This window comes from Onychostruthus taczanowskii, unplaced genomic scaffold, assembly GCF_017590055.1.
Source record: "Onychostruthus taczanowskii isolate IOZ18803 unplaced genomic scaffold, ASM1759005v1 scaffold1, whole genome shotgun sequence".
Classification (NCBI taxonomy): domain Eukaryota; kingdom Metazoa; phylum Chordata; class Aves; order Passeriformes; family Passeridae; genus Onychostruthus; species Onychostruthus taczanowskii.
The window spans coordinates 29,442,051-29,466,553 of record NW_024496525.1 but is presented as its reverse complement, the minus strand read 5'-3'; the positions used below and the strand labels follow the sequence as shown (position 1 = coordinate 29,466,553).

The 24,503-nt window shown below is 38.1% G+C and overlaps 1 protein-coding gene across 1 annotated transcript in view; it reads left to right on the top strand.

The window, feature by feature from the left end:
- BEGAIN (brain enriched guanylate kinase associated) overlaps nt 1-24,503 on the top strand; it is a 154,707-nt gene that overhangs the window by 91,236 nt on the left and 38,968 nt on the right. The window contains exons 4-6 of the mRNA XM_041399078.1: nt 5,203-5,364; nt 6,944-7,000; nt 11,563-11,629. Coding sequence (XP_041255012.1) covers nt 5,203-5,364; nt 6,944-7,000; nt 11,563-11,629 — 286 coding nt within the window. The remainder of the gene's footprint in view (nt 1-5,202; nt 5,365-6,943; nt 7,001-11,562; nt 11,630-24,503) is intronic.

The following is a 24,503-nucleotide window of genomic DNA, read 5'->3' as shown; positions in this document are numbered from 1 at the left end:
TTTTACCCACAAAATGCAACTAGTTCTACTTAGGATTTCACAGCTGCATTAAAATGACTGTTTCACTAGCCAGAAATTAGAACCTTTGATATGGGTGTTTTTCAGTATATATATGGCATGGGGCATCTATTTTGCCTTTGATTCATTCTTTTCACTGCTAATTTCACTCTTAAAATCATTAATAAATTTTTTTTTTCACTCACTTCAGGAGCAGTGGGAAGGAATGTAATCAGTCCATTCAGAGAGAATTTCCCTGGTTCAGAAAAAAAGGGTTGCTCTGGTTTCAAAGAACATGGCAGAACCATCTAAAGCCAGAGCCCTGGCGTGGCAGGCAGATGTGGAAAGGGCTGCTGAAGCAGTTTGACAGTGAGATGGAGATGTGGGGTTGCTGTAATGCTCCACTGATGAGGCAGACCCATAGACATCAACTCTTAGGGAGGGAAGGTCCAGGGAGCCCCCTCTTTGTGGGTCACATGAAGGTGGAAGGCTCTAGAAATAATCTGGCCTCCAGGCAACTGAGCACCCCCAGCTTTGCATGCCAGCACTCCTTTGTCATCAGCCCATCTGCCAGGCAGATGAGCTGGCAGAAGATCAGACAGGTACAATGAACACCTGCTTGTTTGCCAGCACACCTTCCTCCCATAGGCCCTTATCATGTGGCATCTCAGCTTTGTCTGAAATCCAGTGGGAATGTGCTCACTTGGAGCTTCTCCAGCCAGCACTACAGTTTAACCCTGACCAACAGCTGCAGGCTGAGATAATGTTTGTGGGCACAAATTTCTGTGCAAATATATGTTTCATCTATTTTATACTTTTTATGAATGTAAACAGAGCTAATCAGTGAAAATAGTACTTTGAAAAGTTGAAAGACCTGTTTTTATTAACCTTGAAAGTAGCTCCCCTTGAGAGCTTTTCTTTCACCAGTTTAAAAATTTAGTATTGTATTTACTGTCCTTGTTGTTAAGGAAATATTTTAATGAAGCAAAGTGGATAATGACTTGCATACCTCTGATTATCACAGGAGCAGAACATTAGAGATTGTTAAAAGAAATAGGCTACCTCTTATGCTAAAGGTGGAATAATCTACAGGACCTTTGAGCCTGCCCTGTAATTCCATACTCCTTGGAGCTGTCAGAGTTTCCGGAACTCCATGGAATAGAGGATTTGTGTTTTCTAAGACATAGCACTACCAGATTGCTGAGACATAGCACTGCCAGAATACTTTTTATTTGCAAATAAGTCCTGTCCTTTCTCCTGGCTGTACTTTTTTCCATTGAATTATTTTCTTAGTTTTACATATATATAAAACTAAAGAACCATGGGAACCAACTATCCCCATGGGAATAAATTATTAATCAAAATATAGTGATTTAGTAGCATCAAAAAATTGTGCAATGAACTTTTCTAATTAACTGTTATATGAAAAGCAGAAAAAAATGCAGCTAATTTATGGAGTTGGTTGGTTGGATTGAAGACAAGGGAAAATGCTAAATGACTGACTTCGTTTTGACTCCATGTTTTGACTTTTTATCTTTTCCCTCTTTTAACTCTGATTAAAGTACCATTATCAAATTTACAATGGTAAGAACAACATGAAGCTCTCCTCATGAAAATCTCCGATTTCTAGAACAAAAAACACAACACAGCATAAGGAATGAGAATCCAAGCATCTCATTATGAGATAACACTGGAAAATAATGGTAAGGGGAAGGTTTCCAGAGAAAGAACATCTGTTTCATGAGATATGGAAAAAAAAAAAAAAAAACCAAAAAACCAAAACAAGCAAAGAAAAATCTCATGAGGTACCTTAGATTAGTACAAAACAGAAATTGAAACTCTCATCCTGTTATTAGAGATGCAGGATTTGATACATTACATCCTCTTATTCTTTCTGCCGTTTCACTCATTGCTTTGCCTTTGCTTCTTAGACACTTGTTCATATAGAACCAAAATCAAGATAAAGCAACAGGGTTTACCTCAAACTGGTAATGTATCAAATCATGCAGAAATCAAAGCCATCTTGGGAATCCTGGGAAATCTGCTCTCAGTGTTACAGCTATTAGTACCCATTCAATGGTTACAATCTAAGATTTGGGAAAATTTCCCTATTGTGCCATTCACGAGCGTAAGTTTCATTGTGCCATTGCTTAAAGTTAGCTATCTTTCCAGAACTTGCTTGACTCAAGATGGATATTAAAGCAGATGGTTTAACATTTTCCCAGCTGGGGTCTTTTCTCTTTTTCTTTATTTTTTCTTCTTCAATAAAAGTGACTGTAAGTTTTTTGCCACTCAGCATATTCAGGTGACATATTACATGTTCACTCACCATATTACGTGTCAGAAGGTAATTTCTTTCCTTCTAAAATTCTTACCTTTCCATCTAATAACTTGTATTTTAATAAGGACTCGCTGTTATGCATCTACTATTGTATCCTAAATAATCCCATCATAAATCAGGGATTATTTCCTATCTAAAAATTATATATCTTCTTGAAAACAATCAGCTGTTTTAACATGTGTCAGTTGACTCAAAATACACAGTGAGGAGGGATTTTCCTAGGTTTGGGAGAGTTTAAAAATGTCACCCCATCTTTCCAGCATGGCTGGAAATGAGTAGATCTATTCACAATTATTATTGCTGGTTGAGAATAACTTTCACTTTTGAAGCTGCCTGAGTTGTGCTTTAATCAGTGGAGCTTTTTCTTTTTTTGTACAAACTTACACCTGTGGTTTACTACCCAAATTATCATGTGGAAGAGTCCATGTATATAGACTGTTCCAGTAAACCACACAAGAATAGTCTTGATTTTAATGGGTTGAATAATCTCATTCTGAAAGCTAAGAATTCTTGAGTACAAATACTTCAAAGTGAACTTCAAGGGAAGAAAACGAGCTGGAAGTTTATCCTTCTAGCATAAGCTTCAGCCTGCCAAAACCTACCAAACTGTCCAGATCTGAATCTAAAAGCACATTTTGGCATTCCAGACCAGCACTGTCTTCCACTTCAGGATCAAGCTTTACACAGAACTCAGATTTTTAACCCCAAATTTCCCCACATAGACAGGTCTAGGCACAGTGGTCTACGCAAAAGCAACTTCATTTGAAGAGTCAGGGGTTTTGCTCCTGATTAATCTTCTCACAACTGAGACCCAAAGCAAGTACCTACATGAGGAAGCAGAAAACAAAGTTACTGGAGGTGATTCACTTCCCCCTTTTTTCTCTTTTACTAAGCAATCTCCAGCTATTACTAACTTAAACATTCCTGACATTAATATTATATTTTTACCCCAACAGCTCCTCTTCCTCACAAAGTTGTGCTCCCTATGTCCAAAACTTCCTAGTGCAGCAGAATGCTCTAACCTTCCCTGATCTGACTTAACTTACATTAACTGCACTTGTCCAGAAGCCTCAGCCTGGGCATTTTTATCCAAAATCATAGCTGGAGGATCTACAGTTCGTTTTCCATACAAATCCCAGCAGTTAGATTTTTATACCAACAGAAGGCTTGAGATCATATCTCTTTTCATTCTAAACAGTTTTGACACTGTAACTGCCACTTTACAGAAGAAAATCTGAGTTTCCAGGCTACAGGAAGGAAAACTGACCACTCTTATTTCCCAGCATGAGCAGAGGAGTAGCAGGACAGGCCAGAAGCAGAGCTAGTGAAAGGTGGTATGATGGGGTAACATCATCAATGAGGACATGTAGAAATGAGCAGCATGGGTTCTCAGCTCCCTAGATAACTTTGGAGTTTAATTCACCAAGTGAAATACAAAAATTAAATGGTTATATTAAGTGGAGCTGCATTAAATGTCTGAATTAGAGTATATTATTTTAAGAGAATATAACCACAAGTGGTAATCTAAGTATAACTGCAACCACGCAATATGTGCAACTGAAATAGAGTGCCGTGTTGGCAAAACATTGGGCTGTTTCCTAGCTCAAAGCTGCATGGATCAAGCAAGCAGCAATTGTGAGGCTTTTGCATTAACTTACTGAGCTCCCATCACAGCTTGGAGAGGAGCAGCCAGTCACGCTGTAGACAGCTCAGATAAGTGTTCCTTGAAGACTGACATGTTGTTCCCAACTCTCTTGTCTAATTAAAGACCCAAAACATTATTCTACTGCAGCTGATGGCAGCACTCACTTGACATCAAAGGGAATCAAGATTTGCCATTCATTTATGAAGAACTATTTTTACCATATGATTAAAAAAAAAAAAAAAAAAAAAAAAAAAAAAAAAAAAAAAAGCAAGGTAATTCACAGTGCATCCCGTGGTAGCACTTTATGTCTAGGTGCTGGCAGACCCCAGTTCCACAGTGCCTCAGAGGTCCCACTTGGAGCCAAGAGATCAGCTCCACAATGAGATTTGCAGTGTATGAACCAAGTTCCAGTAATCTCCAGAGATCCCAGCTCTGGCAGGAATCCCATCCTGCTGTTCAACTGGCAAACATGCTGGAAGAGTGAAGAGCTTGCAGGCTAAATAGCCAAAGATACAAAAAACTCCATTGTGCAGATAAGAAGGCATATGCCAGGTGGCTCTCCTGAGTCTCCTGCTTTGTTTTGTGTAAGACTGAAACTGAAGATAGTTTACAATCAGGGCATAAGTGCTGAAAGAACTGTGAAAAATTAGGGATTACATCTGAGTCTGGAAAGCCTTGGCTCCCAAATAAATGGGGAGAAAAGGGAAAGATCTCCAACCTTAAAATTGTGATATTATTAATTACCATTCTCCAGATGAAATGTTGAACAATAAGGTCTCAAAAAAAGGAATCAAATGCGACAAAAATTTCTTCCTCCACAGAATTTTAATTTGGATTTTAGGCAAGGAAATATTTTTGCATAATTGATTGTTGCTGCTCTATAGAGACCTGCTGCTTCAGTCATAGTATGGTAAGATAATTCTAAATGGAAGATCTTGTGTGAAACCAAACTCTAATCTGTGTTTTGTATTTTAATGAAGATTCTTTCGCAACATATTCCATTCTGGCTAATGAGATAGTAGCAATAAATGCACCAGGAAGGACAGATGGAAGATAGCCAGCTGTCTGAATCAGAAGATTTTCAAAGTGCAGTAAACAAATGAAGCACACTTTTCTGGCTCGAGGCCGAGCTATACTCTAGGGAACTGGTCAAAGAGTGGATCATGAAAAGCTTTTTGAGAGCAGCTAAATTCTACAGCTGTGGTCTTTGTTTTTCTAGTACTTTGCAAGAACAGAAGGGGGAATTACGAAAGCGCCTATCGTACACTACCCATAAGCTGGAAATGCTTGAAACAGAGTTTGACTCTACACGTCAGTATCTTGAAATAGAATTGAGACGTGCTCAGGAGGAACTTGAAAAAGTAACTGAAAAACTGAGAAGGTTAGTAATGAACTTTTTGAAATAAATAGAGTTATTAGAATTTTAAGAGTGACTGTATAAAAGGTGGATGTAAGCAAAAGCAAACACAGTTGCAAACATGCATGATTTATTATTTATTGATTACATATTGTGTTTTGTATTTAATATATAGATTTCATTTACCTGAAGGCCACATAAAGTTATTTACATGTGATATGTAAGATGTCTCTGTACTAAAAGCAAATATGCAACTAGAAATACACCTATATATGTGCAAATATAAAATTATTTATGTATAAATGTACATGTGGGGTATTGCCAGATGGCATTACACATACAAATGTTATAAACCCACTACATATATATATACATATATTATTTATTCTCTATATATATAGATAAATCTTTTATTCAATGACTTTGCACATTTTCTTTGTTTAGACTTCATTGCGCTGATACAAGAGAATAGAATTTGGCTCTCCGTTACTCAAAGCTGAGACTATGTTCAATTGAAACAACATTCAGGCATTTTGCATTATAGTACAGCAAATAATTTACTTTTTCCAAGCAGAATGGAATGCTGCTGAAAAGCTATTATTTAAAACTGTTGTAGCTGTGGTACAGTGCTGTTGCAAAAGGGGAACCCAGTTAATGTTAGTGATAAATTATGTTAAGCTTGTGCTTCTGACATTTCTAGCACTGATTAAAATGGTTTGTAGACTTAGCCTAAATTTATCATGATTCTTAATATCCACTTTTGCATTTGTTCTCAAAACTTCTGAAACTAGAATTATCCACTTATACAGGAATGTATTTGCATGTCTTGTGAGCCTTTCTTAAACTGCTATCTTAATGGAACTATTTGATTAATTCATTGGATGACTCAAAATGAAATTCAGAATAAATCATTCCAGGGCAATACCCAAAGAAATATTTTTCATTCCTTGTGGAAGGCAAAAACCAAAACAATGACAAAAAAACACCAATAAACTGAGTTAACCAAACCATTTAATGAAAATTTTAAACAGGATGGGTCTGTAAGATCTCAAATTAGGAAACAGCCTAGTGTGGTCTAATAACTTAAATGCTTCTCTAACTGGGGATGCTTCTCAAAATAAGACTGAAATATGCAGATGTCATGGTGATTTTGAAATTTGCACACATCTATCCAGAGCAGTCTGGAGGTTCTCCATGTATTTTTCTTGTCAATATATTTTTCCTATTTTTTTACCTAGAGCAGAGCCACTGAAAGTAACTTCATTCTTGATGTAGTTTTGCTTCGATACATTCCAGGGCAGGGAACACTGGTGCTCTTTTCCCTTGAAGCATCAATCTGGGGAGCTGCCATAAAGCAGCAGAGGGGCTGTCCATCCCACTTCTGTTAAAAGTTAAAAGGTGGGCTCCCTGGTCAGTAGAAAGCCTCTTATCAACTGCACTGGGCAGCAGTGAGTTAAGCACCCTTTGAAACTCGGGCCAGGGACTCACAGCCAAGTCTAGCACTCATAACAGAACACCACGTTAGCAGAACTGACTTTCCAATATTCTAATGGAACATTGTACCATATTATGAAGAAAACTTATATTAAAAATTATGTTTCAGGCAGGTGATTACTCCCCTGAAGACATATCATAATGGAAGCCAAAAATATTTTACGAGGTGAGCTTTAAAAATGTTTCTATTGAGAATAGCAAGGCATCCTGCAAGTGGAACATCTAGATTTGTCAGCCTGGAGAAGTATAATGTCTGAAAAAAACCTGTCATCCAAAAGCTTGTCAGCAACATGTCACAGAGGAAAATCAATGCGAGAAAAACAAAGTAGAATTAGTTTCAATTATGTGTCTCTTCCTTTATTCACTGCACAGGGAGAGAATTCATCCCCCCACAGATGAATAGGCCCTGTGAAACAAGATCCCACTCGTACACTGGAGAACATTTCTGTTATTAAATTTTCTTTTCTGTAAAGTGCAATATTTTTTTTTCCAAGAGGCTGAATGACTGTCCTTTTGTAATCCTTTCTGAAAGTCTTTATCTTAATTTACCCAGAATTGCCTGTGCTGTTGTTAGGCTTCCCCAATTTTACTCAGGAGAGGAGGTCACTTGTGTGGTTCAATGGTCAAGTTTTCAACCTCTCTACAAACATTCAGAGATGGCCTCTTTCTTTTTTCTCAGTGGGAGAACAGTGCAAACTAGATTTGAAAAGCATAACTGTAAAGCATAGGTTCAGCTTTGAAAAGTGACTGAAAAGAGAGGGAATTTCATATTCCTTGCAGTGGTCCCTTATCTGACTTGGTCAGCACAGCTTTTGTAAGTTAAAATCTAAAAAATTTCAAAATCCAAACTTGGAACCACATCTGGACTCCAAAGTTCACTTTGGGTTTTTCCCTTGAGGCCTTGCCCTGGGTAACTACTTGATGAGGTCCCTGTTCTACCTTTTAACATAAAGTGGAGTTATTTTAAGACATGAGAAGTAAACTCACAAAAGCCTATATTTAGCACTGAGATTAGCCCACACATATAATTATTTCACCAAAAGCAAGACATTTCACAGACTGAAGGGGTGTTCTGAACAGGAATCCTGGAGGAAAAACTATTGTTTTCATAAGAATGTTAGTATAACTTGTGATAACAGAGAGAGAAAATTTGAACAAGAAGCTACTCTTTCAAGAGTCACTTTTCAAAGCTAACTGCACTCGAGAAGAAATTCTCTTCTTTAAAGAAAGTCAGCCCAAGAGTAAGCTTTACTCTAAATGTATTTATTGGCCTTAAGAGGGCTTGAGATTGAGTGGAAGCAGAGAAATAGAGGCTTTTGCAGACTCCCTCTTCAGTGGTGATCTGCAGCCTCAGGGAGGAGTGTGCTGTCGTGTGGGTTAGAGCACAGACACCTGACATCTTCAATATGGTCAGAATATTTTTCATTTGACTCTTATTTGGTCAAGAATCTAAACCTTTTTTTAATGGATGCACATAAGTGCACTTGAAGTCACATGAGTATCTCCTAATGACATGAACGACACAAAAATGCATCAACACATGATAATAGGTTATCAAATCACATATGTTTATCCTTATAGCAATTTTACAGCATAGTGAAACCTACCCTTCATTTTATTTTCAAAGCCAGATTTACAAGGTTAAAATATTTCATACTTCACAATGTTCAGGCTATCTGGGTGTATTTTTTCTGCAAACAAGGTTAAGTTACCATTTGTTCATCAGATCATTTTCAAATTTGAATAATTTTCCCTACTTTTTATTTCCCCTTTTCTTTATTTTACAGTTTTGCCTAAAGATTGATCTGACTCTGTTCCTCTTTTATCCCTTAAACACTTTCTTCCATGTATTTCTGGGTCCATTTCTCTCCTTGCCACCTACATTTGCTGACACTTCTTTTGGCACAGTGAATTTCCAATTTGGGGTTTATACATATACGTGCATGTGTATGTGCTTGTGTACATGTGTATGTGTTTGTGCTTATTTTGACTACTTTTGTATACTGTTCTCAATAGAAACACTTTTTGAAGCTTCCTACTTACTGTGGATTTTTTTTTAGATTTGATTTGATTGTACTGGAAGTTTTGACCAGATTGTACTGGTCATTTTCTCAGCGCAAAATGAATGTGTTAGAGAACTAGAGTTTATGGGTTACTTTCACCTAAACATGCAACAGGCAAAAATTGGATGGGTAAAGGCAAAAGAAGCTACAAAGCGGGAAGCAGACTGTGATAAACTCCTGCAAAACCCTCTACAACCATCTATGGCATAGAAGTGTTGTCACTGAAAAATAATTAGTGAAAATTAACATTTCAATCATCCATATCAAGAGCAAAAGTGAAAACAGAAGCTGAGGAACAAACCCATTGTTACCATGATAAGTCTGCTATCCAAGCAGCAATTACTGCTGGTTTTATTCATGGTCTCAAAGTTATGGAAAGGGAACCTTCAGGGTCTCCCTTGAGCTGTCCACATCAGCAACCACTGCAGAACAGCCTGTGGTACAGGGGTACTTGGGCTAGAAAAACCCTGAACCAAATTTTTTCGCCCCTTTACTTTCAGAAAGTTATGCAAGTGCTTTTGAACCCATGCAAACTTTTAGGGCATTGCAGGTACTAATGTTTAAATCAGTTTTTACACCACCTCCACTTGAACCACAAACTGCCTGGGTGCAAAGCGAGTTTAACCTGTTCTATTTTGCTTTACTAGACAAAAACTATAAACCATGACAGAGAAGATACTGGGGCACTTCTAGGCTCAGCCAGAAGGCACTATTTTACTGTTACTTTTACTCTAAATCCTTTCTTCCTGCATCATGGCATGCATCCTTACAGCAAAACAAAATATTTGTGCTGAGTAGCTACAGGCTAAGTCATTTTAACCCTCCTTGTATCAAGATCATCTCTGCTTTCTTCTGTACCACAAAAAGATGGGTACAGAGTGCCCTGAAGCTTGTCTCTGTGGTGTTAACAGCTAAATGGCTGGGAAAATCCCAAGTAAACCTAGAGCTGCACAAATCAATGTCTGTAGAGGGGCTTAGTGGCAAATGCTGTGAGGAGCATGGACAATGCAGAGACTTGTAAACTTCAGTCAATCCTTTAAGTCACCTGGACACAAACACAATAGCACTATGAGAATTGGTAATTGCTGACCAAGTCTCACAGTGCAAGTCTCAGAGATTTTCAGCCCATTTGGGTCACCACCTTAGCAAACACTATTTATCACAGATCCTCCTCACAGGAAGGAAGTCTCTGCTCAGCAGATCTGTAAAAGCTGGCAACATTGAGACTTCCCCCAGTGCACATTGGAATGGCTGCCCTGATTGTGGGCTGACCCTTGGTACCCTGAGGAGGTTCACCCGTGGGGATGTCATTATTTATATCCACAGAGCAGATGTCCTTGGCACAGACATCCCTTCTCAGGTCTGTCAGCAGATGTTATTGCAATGCTGGGAGACCCAGCCAGAGCTCTGATCCCTTAAGAGGGGCACTGCAAGCCATTGGTTTGCCCTGAATGGAGAATTCTTTTCATTTAACTGGAAAGAAAATCTCCATGGAAACAGAAGTCGAGATAAGCATCACATTGCCAAGAAGGGTGGGCTGGACCTTTTGATTTGCGGCTATGGCATGTTTGGAAAACAGATCATTCCAGTTTCAGCAGCCACTCCTAACCAAATGATAAACAAAGAGACTTCTTTATTCCAAGTCCCATCCTGATAACCACAGAAACTACACCCAGATCCACATTTCTGAGAGGAAATGTGTTTTGCTGTATAAATGTGGATTACATCTGAGTTCAGTCTTACAGTGAAAACACTTGCACATTTCCTAAAATCTCCTCACTGCTGAAAATACTTTGACCTATTGATCAGTACAGCCATACAGATTTATTTAGACAAAATTTTCACAGCAGAGCTTCTAACATTTGCTTTACCTTTGTTATACATCATGCTGAGGTGATGGGTACTAATGAACTATCCTCCTTAGGTTCTGTGGAGATAAAGCTACAGCTACTACCAAAATTCCAATGGTTTTCCCATAGGCTGTGCAGCTTGTTCATTACAATACCAAGGTTACCATCTAAAGATGTGCAGGCTGAAACTTTTCTTTGGTGTGTTGCTCTGGAATAAGTAGGGAAGCCTCATTTTGTGAGCTCATTCAGTCCCTAAGTGCTGATAAAAATAAATACCCATCTTTTCTCAGCTAAGCTACCTAAATATACTTCCTGGAAAAAACAGGCAACTTTTTGAACTTTTGTTGAAAGAAGAAATATTCTCTTCTAAGTCACATGTTGATGCCCACATGTTGCTACAGTCATTAGGATTCTGCTGCAATTTCACAATAAATCTTTTTTGTGCTGCCTCAGCCTAGAGCTCAAGCTTCCTCTCTTACATACTATTCTTGAGCCTGATGTAAAACTGTAATTACCTTGTGCAAGTTCCTAGGCTGTAACTTGTGTCTGCACACAAGTGCAGAACGACCAACATGTCTTCACTTCCTGCTGGAATGTGCTGCTAAATATAGTAAGAAAATATGACAAGTTTGGAAGTTTGCTTAGGGAGCAGGTGGTAATTGCATTTCAAAGGCAACCACTGACTGGTAACAGGAGTGATAAGCAAATAGAATTCGAGTAGTGCAAGCCAAGGTTTTGTACTGATGTGAAAATACAGGTAAAAAATCAACTTGAAAAGCAATGCATTCAGTTACATGATATCATCTTTGTTTTAGGATACAAAACAATTACCTAGCCTTACAAAGAATTAATCAGGATCTGGAGGATAAACTTTACAGAATGGTAAGTTATCAAAAGTGCTTTTTTAATATATTAAATGTGGTTTTGTGGTCTTAAGTCACTGGAAAAACATGTATGTAGTTGTCACAAAAACACCCTCAAGCTCTAAAAGCAGTTATGCTTAGAAAAGATATCATGATGAAGAGCTCAAGCTGTGTACAATGATATAGCTCCACCAATTTAAATAGAGATTGCGTAGACTGATGATCTAGCTGAGCAAATTGTACCTTTAAAATAATTTTGGTTAATTTAGTTAATAACTTCATGGGATCTAAATATTTATGTTTTCATTAAGTGTCAAATTTAAATAAGGTAATCCAAGATTTTCTCATGCTTCTTAGCTATTTCCATTCAGCTTTTATTAAGTCATTTAATAGAGTTTGGGTGGCTTGACTTTTAAATTCCTTCATAACTATCAAGCTCAGTATATTAATTTCCAATCTGCATGTGTCTGCCACCACAATGTCAATGTCACTCTCACAGGCCAATTAATAATCAAGTGAGGAAAATACTGCAGCCTTTGTGGGCTGCACATTGCAAGACACAGCACCACTGGTTCAAAAGAAGTTGAAGATGCCAAAAAGAAATGGCAAAGCCGTTGGGGCCCTGGCTCATTGCTGATGATGTTGGGACACTGTGCTCACTGTTATGGGTAAAACTACAAAGGAATGTGAGGATAATGTTTAGAGAGGAAAGAATGACTATTTGGAACTTCCAAAGATCTCAGGTAGCAATTGCATGGATGTGGGGGAAACAATTTATTATGGATTTTGAGTAAGCACGGATTATAGCATACAGGAGAGGCACCAGCCTTTACTAATAAACAAAATTTTGAAAATGCCATTGTTCTTATCTCAGAATCCTATTTCAATAGTTAACAATGAATAGGGAACTGAGCTTTTGCAACTGGCTAACAGGGCAAAATTACAGCCGGGCTGTAGCTGACATTTGTTCATAAATACGTGTTTAAACATTGTAAAAGCATAAATAACATTTGGTCTCAAGTAATTGCTTTTTTTCTCCACTCTTCCTTTGTTGATTTTTCTTTTTGCCCAAATCACTTCAGGATTTTTTTCTTCACCTGTAGCCCAACATTTATTACCTATGCACCACAAAAGATAAATAGAGTCATTCAGGCTGGTAAATGAAATAAAAATAATGGAAACACCCAAAGGAGGACTCCAGAAAATCCATGTGTTTTTATCAGGTATTTCAGATCAAAGCAAAGAATTTTTAAACTGCTGTTTCCGCATTCAGTTAAATACTTGAGAAATTATTTCAGCACAGCACATAAAAACTGAAAACCAGTCCTGTGGAGCACTGTGCCTTCCTTTATCCCACTAATAGACAGTCATTGAAGATAGCTTTAGAGGCTTGAGGAAGATCAATCAGGCTCTGTACACCACTTAACTCCAGACTGCTTTGCTTTCTGAAAAATATTTAAACTGAAGACACAAAACAAACCAAAACAAATGTCAAATAGAAACTCCATTAAAAGGAAAAAGATGAGGAAGAAAGTACCATATCTGATTTAGATAAGTCAAACCTTTTGATTTTCAGGGCACTCCAAGAGCCCTGAATACTTCAGAGACACTTAAATTAAATAACAGCTGGTCTGGTTGATCAGCAGAGCTGGTGGACTGGGCTCTTGGATACCTTTCTCTCCCCTTCCTGCTTAGGAGGAACAGCTGTGTGTATTTATTGTTTTGTTTTGTTTAGTTTGCCATTCTAAAATCTAACACTTCTGATTTCTCTACCCTTACACAAATCCAAATCTATAAAGCATGTGTTTACTTTTTCTCTCCCCTATCCCATCCCTCTGCATACACACGTGTGAATACACACACACACACACACACACACACACACGTTTTACTATTTGATGGGCTCAAATTCAGCAAGCAGGAAAAGAAAGACCCCCAGGCAGTGGTCCCTTGCTCCCCTTGCCTGCAGATAACATGGGATGCTCCCAGGAGTTGAGTTGCTCCCTGCCCTAACAGGTGACTCACAATTCCCCCTCTCCCAGTGACTGGTCTGCACTCATTGCAACTTATCTAGGACTCCACTGGGACCTCCCTTTTCTAACATTTTTGGTATCCTGAATGTTAAAACCTTTCATGCCTGCTATTGGTATGAGATATAAAAAAATAATCATTAATTCATCAGCAGTCACAGAAAAGAAGCTGATGCAGCAGTTGCTTTTCTTCTAGGCTCTTCTTCCTTTTGGGTGCTAGCCTATAAAATATTTAAAAATATTTGAAAGCACACTTCTGATCACAGCAAATGGTATCCAATTGAAACCTCTGTCACATCAGAACTTAAAGTATAAATATAACATATGAACCATGGTGTCTGACTTGGCCAAGTGCTAAAAAATGTAACCCTGAAATCAGGGTAGAGCTTGCTGTATTAAACTGGGCAAGACTAAACACATGGAACAGTAGAGGAATGTGGCACAGCATTAAAATTCTGCTGTAATTCCTCATAAAACTTCTGTTCTTACTGCAGTAAGTGCCTTCAACTGGAGAAGATTTCTTTAGTCTTGTAAGAACTGGTTAAGAAGTGGAACATACAGGCTGTCTGCCTAAATAATTAATCTTAATAACTCTTTTCTCCATTAAGATGTGGGAAAAGTCTAAAGAGAGTCCTCACATTTTGCACTGCAATTCCATCACAGCACTCTTCAATCAAAAAGTTTTTATGATATTTAGTTCCAGTTGTCATCAGTAATCTTCACTTTCCTTTACACTTGTTTGAGCTTTTGGAGCTCTTCCATGGTCTTGCTGCTCACAAACAGCAATTACAAGTAGATTATGCAAGTCATCCCAACCACAAGAAATCCTTTATAAGAGCTCAATCCAGCTGTACTCTCTATATGATCCTCTCTAGAATTAAGCAATGTATTTTAAAAAGCTTTTGAAGTTTTAAGGTTTTTGGTTGCATTTAGTTCTGTAGTTTTACCTTTAATGCCATAAGCCAGATTTTTAACAGTATCCTCTTTTGGGAAGAACTGGTGCCTAATAATAGCTGCTTAATAAACCCTACTGCTAATGAAAATTGCACCCATTTCTCCTCCCCCATCTGCATTTTGAATGTTCTTGAAAACATGATCACAGAAATCCAGCTGCAAAGAGCTCAGGAGACCTTATTATCCAGAAACACCCTAAAATATCCCTCTTTTACAAAGTTTGACAGACAGACTGCTGGATGGTATCAGCTCTGGTTCCCACCTCTGCAAAGCCAGCACCAGCCCTCTGCACACAGTGCATTATACATTTTATGATCTGTCATGATGAAAAATCTTATATTTTTACAATAAAAATGTACAAAATTTACAGCTGAATTTTACCGTAGAACTTTCCCAATATTACACACCAAAGTCTGATTTTTCATTTACGTTAAGGCAGGATGAGAGTGAGGCTGCCATAAAGCTGGAAGAAATTATATATAAATAAAAATATATATAAATAAATAAATTATATAGAATATAGAAATTATATATTATATAAACAAGCAGTAAAGAGGGATTTGTGTTAAGGATGATCATGTCTGAAATTCTGCACCTTCTGAGCACTGCACTGGTTTTCATCCCATTTCTGCCTCTCCCTATGAGCTGGAGGAGGACTAAGAGGTACAGCAAATACTTTATATTATTAAAAGTTATTTATCAAGCTCTTGAATATCTGGGGTTTCCCAGTTTTCTGGCCATAATATTTACTTAAGTACCTCCAAATATGAAATCCAAATATGAATTAAATGCAAGCTGGGCAGTTTTAAGTGGTGCTCTGAGACCTTGTGTCAGGGAAAAGTTATTTTAAAAGAAGGAGATTGCTGGGTATCTGGGCCAGGGAGGTAAAGAATATGGGAAGTGGTGAGTAATTTGATGAAAAATTTCAGTCAGGCATTAAAAACATTTAAGTACCAGCTGTTTGGCTTTGGAATTTGAACCAGTCACTAGAATGCACATAATTCTCTTGTGATACCTAGCAGTCACAACTACAATATGGATAAAATCATAAGTGAAAGATGAAAACAATGGAGAGAAATCCTTTTTCTCACACAAATATAAGGAAAACAGAAGTCCAGCATCCTTGGGTTCTTGAATGGAACATGATGACTTTGATAGTGACTTTGAACAGAGTGATTTCAAGCCCATCTTTTTCATTTTCTTTCCTTTATGGAAGAAGACGTTTCTCTCCCTCCCCCATGTCCCATGAAAATCAAATAGAGATGGCCTAAATATACTTAAAAGGATTTGCATCCCAAAGACAAGAAAGTTTAGAGTCAGCTCAACCTGGCAGGCTCATTTAGTCACATTCAGTGAAGACAGCTGTGAATTTCAAGAGAAATCTATACTGGTTGGTTAGTTAAGGCAGAAGCCAGAGAAGGTTTGCGCTTTGTGAACTAAACTGCAAAATAATATTTCCGTGGAAGGAAATGACCGTAAATGGCACAGAAACAAGTAATTTATAAAAATAGCAGTTGAAAAAATGCATTTCTAGGGGGACTTAAGGCTACATGGTTTTGTGCTTACAGGCACTTTGTGCTAAAGATGTCAATTTCTCACTAACTCTTTTCACACTCATATTCCAAGTTAAAACTATTGCCAAATAGGCAATAGGACCTACACACATTAACACCTGTAGGAACTACACAAGCTCTGAGTGAGTAGGTTCATGAGTTTTACAGTCAAATAAATGAATTCTCCTGGATAATTTGGGAACATGAGCATGAGCACACAGGCTTTCAGACATTCTCAGTCCTTTCACTCTCTCTGAGCAGAGATTCACTTCCCACTGTTGCTCCATTGTTTCGTGGTTGGTGATGGGTGCCCAGTCCTCTTCCCAAGAGACACCTAAGGCAGCCCAGCCACTCCCAAATTGCTCTAGATGAATATGACATCTTGAGAGACTGTTCTGGAAACTACTTTCCATTTTTCCAAAAGGCATGTGACTGTTCTGCTCTGTCTCAGTAGGACAACTTCCGCAGCTATGAGCAACCCAAGGAAGCTGTAAAGTGACAATGGACACCTCTCACTTCCAACATTGTCTCTGTTGCATGATGGCAAAACTCCTTCTTAACATGTGTCTTATCTCTCGGCCACTGATATGCATTTCTGATACCTGAGGTTTTCAATCATTTTCTTCATCCTGATCTCCATGGTTTGTCTCTCAGGATACCATACCTTGGGATACCATATTGACTAGCTGGGAACAGAAAAATCTGTTGTTTTCAAAGAAGATGAAAAAACAGAAATATGTGTGAGATGTGGGTGGTTTTGACCTGTCTGTTTCTTGTAATTGCCTCAGTCCTTTGTGATTATCTGCCAATTTGCCACGATGGCAGGGCAAGCAAGAACAAGAATAAGCCTGGAAAGTTGTTCTGTAGCAGGCATTTCAAATCTCCAAGTCCTTCACAAAAGCTGGTGTCACACGTGAATGTGAAATACAGGGCCTAGAAGGGTGACATGTCTTGGCCAAGGTCATCAAGAAGCACATTTATGAACAACTCTTAGGTTTTCTCTAACCAAACCAACTGCCTAAAGAAAAATGTCAAAGAACTTTCTAGATTTTCTTAGATCCAATCTACAATACCAGCTTCTTATCTCCCATTGCAGATAAACTGAAAATGTCAAAAACAGGGGAGAAAGAGAGAGAGAGAGAAAGGGGGGGGAAGAAAGCATAAACAAGCAGAGTACTGTAGTCAGTGAGTATATAGCATTCAGTATATTTAGTCCAGGTCACTATAAATCATCTGCTTCATAACACATTATTTCTTCTCTAAATACAAAAGAAGTATTTTCTTGGAAATAGTATGCATCTACAGAATCCAAAACTATTTCATTTAGTCTGTAAGTGAGAGATTACAGAATTCATCAAATAAGACAATGACTTTTATGAGGTGAAAATCAAGAGAGGAATGCAGAAAGATGAATTAGTACAGTTTCTTTTTCTGGTTGCATACTTTGTGCTCACAGAACAGTACTAAAGATATGAAGGATCATCAACATCATAAGACGTTTTCTTTATTATTACAAGTGGCATGTACCTCCAGCAGAATGCACTTTGCTCACTAGAGGTGTAATATTTAATCCTGTACTTCTTTCTTTTTCTTTTTTCCTCCAGAAACAAACATTTCTTCTTTCAACCTCCTGTCACTAACATAGCCTCAGAAGGTACTATTACATTGACTTCTGGGAATTAGTATCAGTCAACACCATTTCTATTCCCTCCAGCTATAATTTATTTAGAATTTTATTATCAGGAAGGACTCTATCCAGGCAAGGCATACCACTGATGTGAAATGTGGCAGATGATAGGTACAAGGAAATACTAAAAGCACATTTTGTCAACTTCATCTACAGTGCCAGTAGAAAGCACAGGCTGTGGGGTTGACTAGCTGGCTAGAGAGGCTTCTAAGGAGCTGATAGGAAAGACACCTTTTTCAAGCACAGTTGCAATGCTGTAGGAGACCATGGAAGTTGATGGCAAGTAAAACTACCCTCTAGCTTCCAACAAGTTTGTCCTACTGTCATTGGGGTTAGGTAATGAACTGATTATGTTAATTTATAAACAACAGATTCTCAGAACAGCTGGTTTCCCAAGAACTGGTCCTAAGTCAGCAAAATAAAACAGCTCTAAAGTGGGAAAAAACTTTTTGTCACAAAAGATACTCAGTGCCTGGAGCAAATTCCTGAGCACTTGAAAAAGATGAGCAGCCAGCTAATTCCTGCTTAGAGGAGCAATCAGCCTGTGTAGTGATACTCTGTTCATTCATATTTTATGTCAAAGAGCACATCTAAGCAGAACCCAGGCCAGGAATGGTAGGACCCTTCCCCAGCCTAGGGTCAGGTTTGTTTGCATTCATTGAATTTAGATAAAAGTATCCCTGTTTATAATTTAAATTTGCTGCTTGGATTTGCATTAAAAAAAAACCTGAATGAGAGGTGACAGGTGCCTTTAGCCTGAGCTCATGTTAGACACAGGACATGCACTGAACTGAAAACCTCAGGAACATTTCAAGATGACGCTGTGACAAGAAGACCTTTAGCAGGAGGTGCAGTTGTAAGCAGATTTTATGATAATGTCCTTTTACACATTGTATGCCATGCAGGTTGGCATTATTTCCCATCAGGAGCAAACCCTGCAGCTGTCAGTGCCAAGCTGGAGTGCTGTGTGAAGTGACACACCCTGCTCAGACAGTGCAGGCTTGCCCCCATGAAGAAACACTAAAGATGAACCCTGGTACTTGTTGTACCAGGAGGAAAAGTAATCATCCTACATTTCTTTTACAAATCACTTGCACAGAAAGAAAAGCATGTTTTCACTTCACAAGCAGAACCTTGACAGCACTTTGCTAAACAGAGTTCTTTCTGTTATACCTTATTAATTGAACACCAGTGTCAAAGTTTCTGTTTCCTTTTACAGCTATGGAATTGCATTTCATGGGGTAGTCAAGGAAACAAATCTTTATAAGACCTTTGTAATACAAGGTTGAATATGACATTAAGAGCAAATCATTCTTGAAGTGAAATGCCATAGAGCATGATATCAGAATACTCAGACAAAACACTACAGCCCCATGATGTTATCTTTAACAAAATTATAGTATTGGGAAATAAAGGACAGAAAACAGATTCTGCTGCAGGTGTTGCTGTTGTTTTATCCTATCAAAAGGTCCCCAGCAATCAGAAGAAGCTTTTCAATAAGTAAACATCTGTATGCCTGAACTCCATCCTCCTCCTCTTGCAACTCTTTTAGTAAAGAGGCAAAGTAGATTATAAAAATTTCAGCTGTCAGATCCATTTCTTTCCTGAGAAATACCTTTATTGTTTTGTCTTTCCCTTGCCATGTCTTCTTGAAATCCATCCCCAGCTCTAACTGTTTTTTCCCACTCATTGAAACCACTTTTTTTTTATCCTATAGTCTTGGAATACTCTTCCTAGGCTCTGGACTTGCATCTTGGAAACAGCTGACAATGTATACACCAGCACAATGAAGTGTCCAGTAAAGCATTATCTCATTCCTCTCTTCTTTGGCACATTCCTCTCTTTCTTAGGCACATCTTGTCTTTGTTTTCTCTGTCTTCCCTCTGATATCTTCATTCTCCATAACAGCATTTGAGAGCAATTGTCTAAAGTGGCTTTCTGGTCATGTGGTGAAAACATTTCACCATCTGCTGTAGAAATTTGCTGAATTTTCTTACAACTGCTTCCTTTCTAGTAGTATTTCAAGTCTTGCTATGTCCATACACTTCTTAATCATCAAAAAACATTTGTATGGAAGAATAAATCTCTTTATTTTGGAAAATGATTGCTATACTAAACTTTCACATGACTACAGATTTGTTCAATGAGCTTAAATTAACTTAATTGACACTTTTGACTATTCTTCCCCAATGTACCATAGAATAATCTGGCATGAGAAGGATTACAAAAGACTTGATTTAATTATATGCTCTGTCTGAGCAAATACAATTCAATTAAGGAAGATATGATTATTAAATCTTAAATTCATTAGCATGCATCAATCAGCTGTATGAGCTTTAAATTAATAAATAGTTCTTTCACAGTTACCCAACTACTAGACAGAGAATCTGAATTAAAACCTCTAATAAAATTCACCCAAGTCTCTCAATGCATTTTTTAAAGCATAATTTACTGAATGGCTCTTTATACAGCAACTGTAGTAATTTCAGTGAAATTTGTTCCAATATTGGGTGATGTTAAAGTACTAATGTGTCCTGTTTTGTACCAAAATCTAATTTTTTTGTATGAAGGGACTAATTGAAGTGAACACAGTACAACATTGGCATGTTTTTGCCTCAAATTAGCTGATTATTTAATGTTTCTATCTAAACTTCTGGTACTTTCCTGTTTAAGTATTTTAGCTATTTTTCTTTCAAATTCCTAGTATAGCTACAGAGAGATATGAAATATTTCAGTGACTAAATAGAAAAAAGATGCTTAGTAAAGTAAAATTATGATTTCTATACAAGATGCCAGGAAAGCAAATTATAGTTTAAGTTACCAATTATTAAATCTATCTTATTAAGATAGATTTAATTTCTTCTAACAGGGTGCAGCCATTCAATACCCAACTCAAGATGATAATGAAAGGTGTCTCAATGGGGAAGTTAGTTAGGTCTCCAAGATCTTGTAAGAAAATGCAAAGAATTGAAAATATGGCTGCATCAACCTGCTGCACTAAAGTTTCTGACATGTAAAGCTCAATCCATGTGACTTTATAGGGTTGACACAAGAAAGCTGAGCAAGCAAAGCCCTCCTCTGGAGACAGCCCAAGGGCAGCGATTCCCTTCTTTCCTTGGCTGGAATCCTGGGAACCCTGTAACCAGGAGAGCCCCCTGCCAGCAGCTGGTGAAGGCAGAACTTTTCCTCCTCCGTCTGAATGTCTGTTTTTTCTCTTTATTTTTTTGAGTTAAACATTTCCTCCTAGAGCACACTGAGAAGGGAAGCAGACTGTAGGCAGGAGAGATGCTGACAGACCTGTGCAACATCAGGGAAAGCAGCTGTCTCCTCTTCCCTTCTCAGGGTGACTGGAGAATTATCTCCCTGCTGGATGATTCCCCAATACCTGCTCTGCTCCTCTGTGAATTTTCATGCTGTTATATTAATGCATCTTCATCCCAGTGTTCCCAGCTACAGTGACGCAAGAGCTCTGTAAATATAACATCAAGGGAAGAAATTCTATTTGAGCAGGGCTTATTTTACTCCTTGGTGACACATGTAATTGGCTTTATCTGCTGCAATGAGATTTTTCATAAATCCTCACTACATGGTCTTGCTCGGCTTTCTATTGCTCAACTTCCAGGAATTTTTCTTTTGGCTAAATAGACAGAGATAGAGAATGAAGAGTGAGAATATATTCCATGAGGAGGCAGAAATACAGGCCAGAAGCCCTTTTGGAAGAGAGTTCTAAAGAAGCAGGAATCTGCTTGTTTCTTTCAGCATTTTAACCACTCCACCCTGCCTTAAGCCGATTTTTCCAGTTCTAAAGGCTCAGAGATTAGAAAGAGGAATTTGAATGGTTTGTCTCCCACAGGTGTTAATGCCAGCTTGCTCTTTTGTCTCTAAAACCTTTCCCTGCTGAAAGACAGGAGCAATTCATACTACAAGTCCTGCTCAGAGAGCCTTCCTATGCTAGATGGAAAACAGAATAGAAAGCAGGAAGAGAGCTGATAGCAAGGCATATGGCTTTAGGTGGAGTATCTGGGTTCTGTGGAATCCTCATCCATTTGCTGTGAGGAAAAGAAGATGCTTGGTTCAGCTGTATTCACCTACAGCAAACAGGGAAGACTTGCCTGTGAAACTGGTGGATCATACCAGTCAGGCATCAACCTAGGAAACAAAAAGGGGATTGAAAGGTGTAGAAGTATTCTCTTTTGCCATACAATCAAGGTGTCAAGGACAAAAACAACCAAGCCACCAAGCTGTATGAAAAGAGCCTCTTTAGCTGCCTATATGCCAGAACTAAGAATCTAGTAATAAACTAGGAGATTTAGAAGCAGTGTACAATGGTGCCAGAAAATTACTCCAGCTCACAAAAAAGACTTGTGCAACTAAAATGGTTAACATAGCTTGTTTGGGATAGAGTAAGTGGATTGCAGAGCTCGGGAACAGCACTCTGTATTGTGCCTGGCAACTCTAAAATAGTAGTCCTGAATATAACTCAAATATTAATGGACAGCAGAGGTAAATCTCATGTTGGTCTCCGCCTGCCACAGACCACAACACTGGAGCATGTTGTGCACAATCTCTATAAAGAGCTGTTTGTAGCACACAGGAGGGAAAATTTTGTCATCCTTAGCTTTAATGACTTATGCTGATGGTCATTTACAGCCAGTACAGAGCTTCTTAACAGTGGTTAAAAAAGTTATAGTAACAATCTCCTGATTATAAAAATGCTATATTAAACATGAAGCTCTTTGCCTTCATTATGATAAATGCAGGGACTCATCTTTGAATTAAAATGAGTTGTAGCTTAAGAGAATGAGATCATGAACTTGTTACATTTGATATTGGTACACAGAATAAAGTCCAAACAAATGATATCTGTTTTCAATGCAAAGGAGTGAATCTTGGAAATTATTTTGAGCCAAGCCATCTGGGAAAAAAGGTTTTAGACACTTATCAATTACTGTTCACATTGTTTTGCTAAAACAAATCTCACATCCAGGAATAAAAGACTAGAAACCTATAGTTAAAAAACTTTAGGAGAAGAAGTAAAAATTCTGCATAAAATGGAAGCTGTACAAGTAGCGAGTAGAAAGAACTGACAGCACTCAATACCAGTCATAAGGTCTGAAACACAGAGAATAGGTAAAGGAAGGAAAAAGATACAGAGAAATAAGCTGCAAGATACTAGGTAGGTAGAGTAATGCACCTGGGGTCCATATAACTAGAAGAAATTTAAACAATGACTTTGATATTTTACCTGCTAGGCATGGAGGGGTGTGCACTGGCTTTAGTTCTCTAATGCAAGTGAAGTCAATGAGCTTTTTGAGTTTAACAAAATTAATACAAAGAAGCAGTAGTCAGAACTTAGGACAAAACTTATGCCTCATGTCTCCTACTTCTAGCTTATTAATTAAGTATAAGGACTCATCTAGTCCCTAGGCTCCCCTCAATTCCAATGAGAGATAGAAACACTCTACAGCATGACTGCCACCTTCAAACAGGTGTCTAAGCATGTAGGCAGAAGCATCCTTTGGGCACATCTCTTCCACTGACTAGAGACTAGACAAGCAGCTATATCCAGTGACTTTCTTGTAGATGCTGAGATGAATTCACATTATGGGAGATGAATACCTGGCTCCATGATGATACTCCATAATTCAAAGATATGAATCCCTGTGTTCCCCCTGGATAACTATGTTTCTTCTTTTTGTCCTACAGGAGAAGTATACTTAAAAGAATCCTTTAAAAAATAAAATCACAAAACCCCACAAGACAAAAGACAAAGACTTCTAAAATTTAAGTAGAGCAGATAGTCCAAGACATTAAAAAGTTATACCATGAAATCTTATTTTCTTGAAAATAGTGCATCAACCTGGGAATAGCAGCACAATGACTAAAAGCAAGTCAAGAATCATTACTTCAGTATGCAGAGCTTTTCTCAAGGGTGTGAAGATCCTTCCTTTTCTAAATACTGCTTTCATATTCACGGTGCTCTATTAAGCACTGCAGCACCAGCAGATAGCTGTCCAGCACTAGGGCATTTATGAGGAGAGTTTCAGAGGGTTTGCTTTTTACATAGATTATCTAAACAATATAGTCATATCCCCGGTATGATTCTCCAAGTTCAATGTCAGTAAGTGCTTGGTAACATGCTGGGGTGAGAGGACATTGTGTTATAGAGATCACAGTACAAGCAGCATCTCCAAACATATTCTATTTAGCAGAGTACAAAATTATATTTTGGTCTTTCCTCGTTTAGCTGTTCCTGTATTTCCAGCAGTGATTTTTAAAACAAAAACAGTTCCTTTACCAAGACTGACAGTTACAGCTTGGATTCATTATGAAGTAGAGATCAGATTTAACCTGAAGTGAACAAAGACTTTGCACACCCACAGAAGTGTATCTGTACATCCTAAAGTCTGCAGGTTTTTAAATCAAAATCTGATGAGCTCTAAGGACTTTGATCATCCTCTCCTAAGGTCTCAACTGTTGTAGAAAATCTCAGAGGAAGGTCATTTCTACAAAGGTCCTCCTAAAAATTTTCTGAGTCTCTCCACTTTCTCGCATCTTGGCCTGGTCCTCCTTCTACAAAATGCAGTAAAGTCAGCTCAGCTTTGTAGCAGCTTCTTGGGTTTTGAAGGGAGTTGCTGTATCCTATGGTGTGTGATGAGTTTGCAGTGT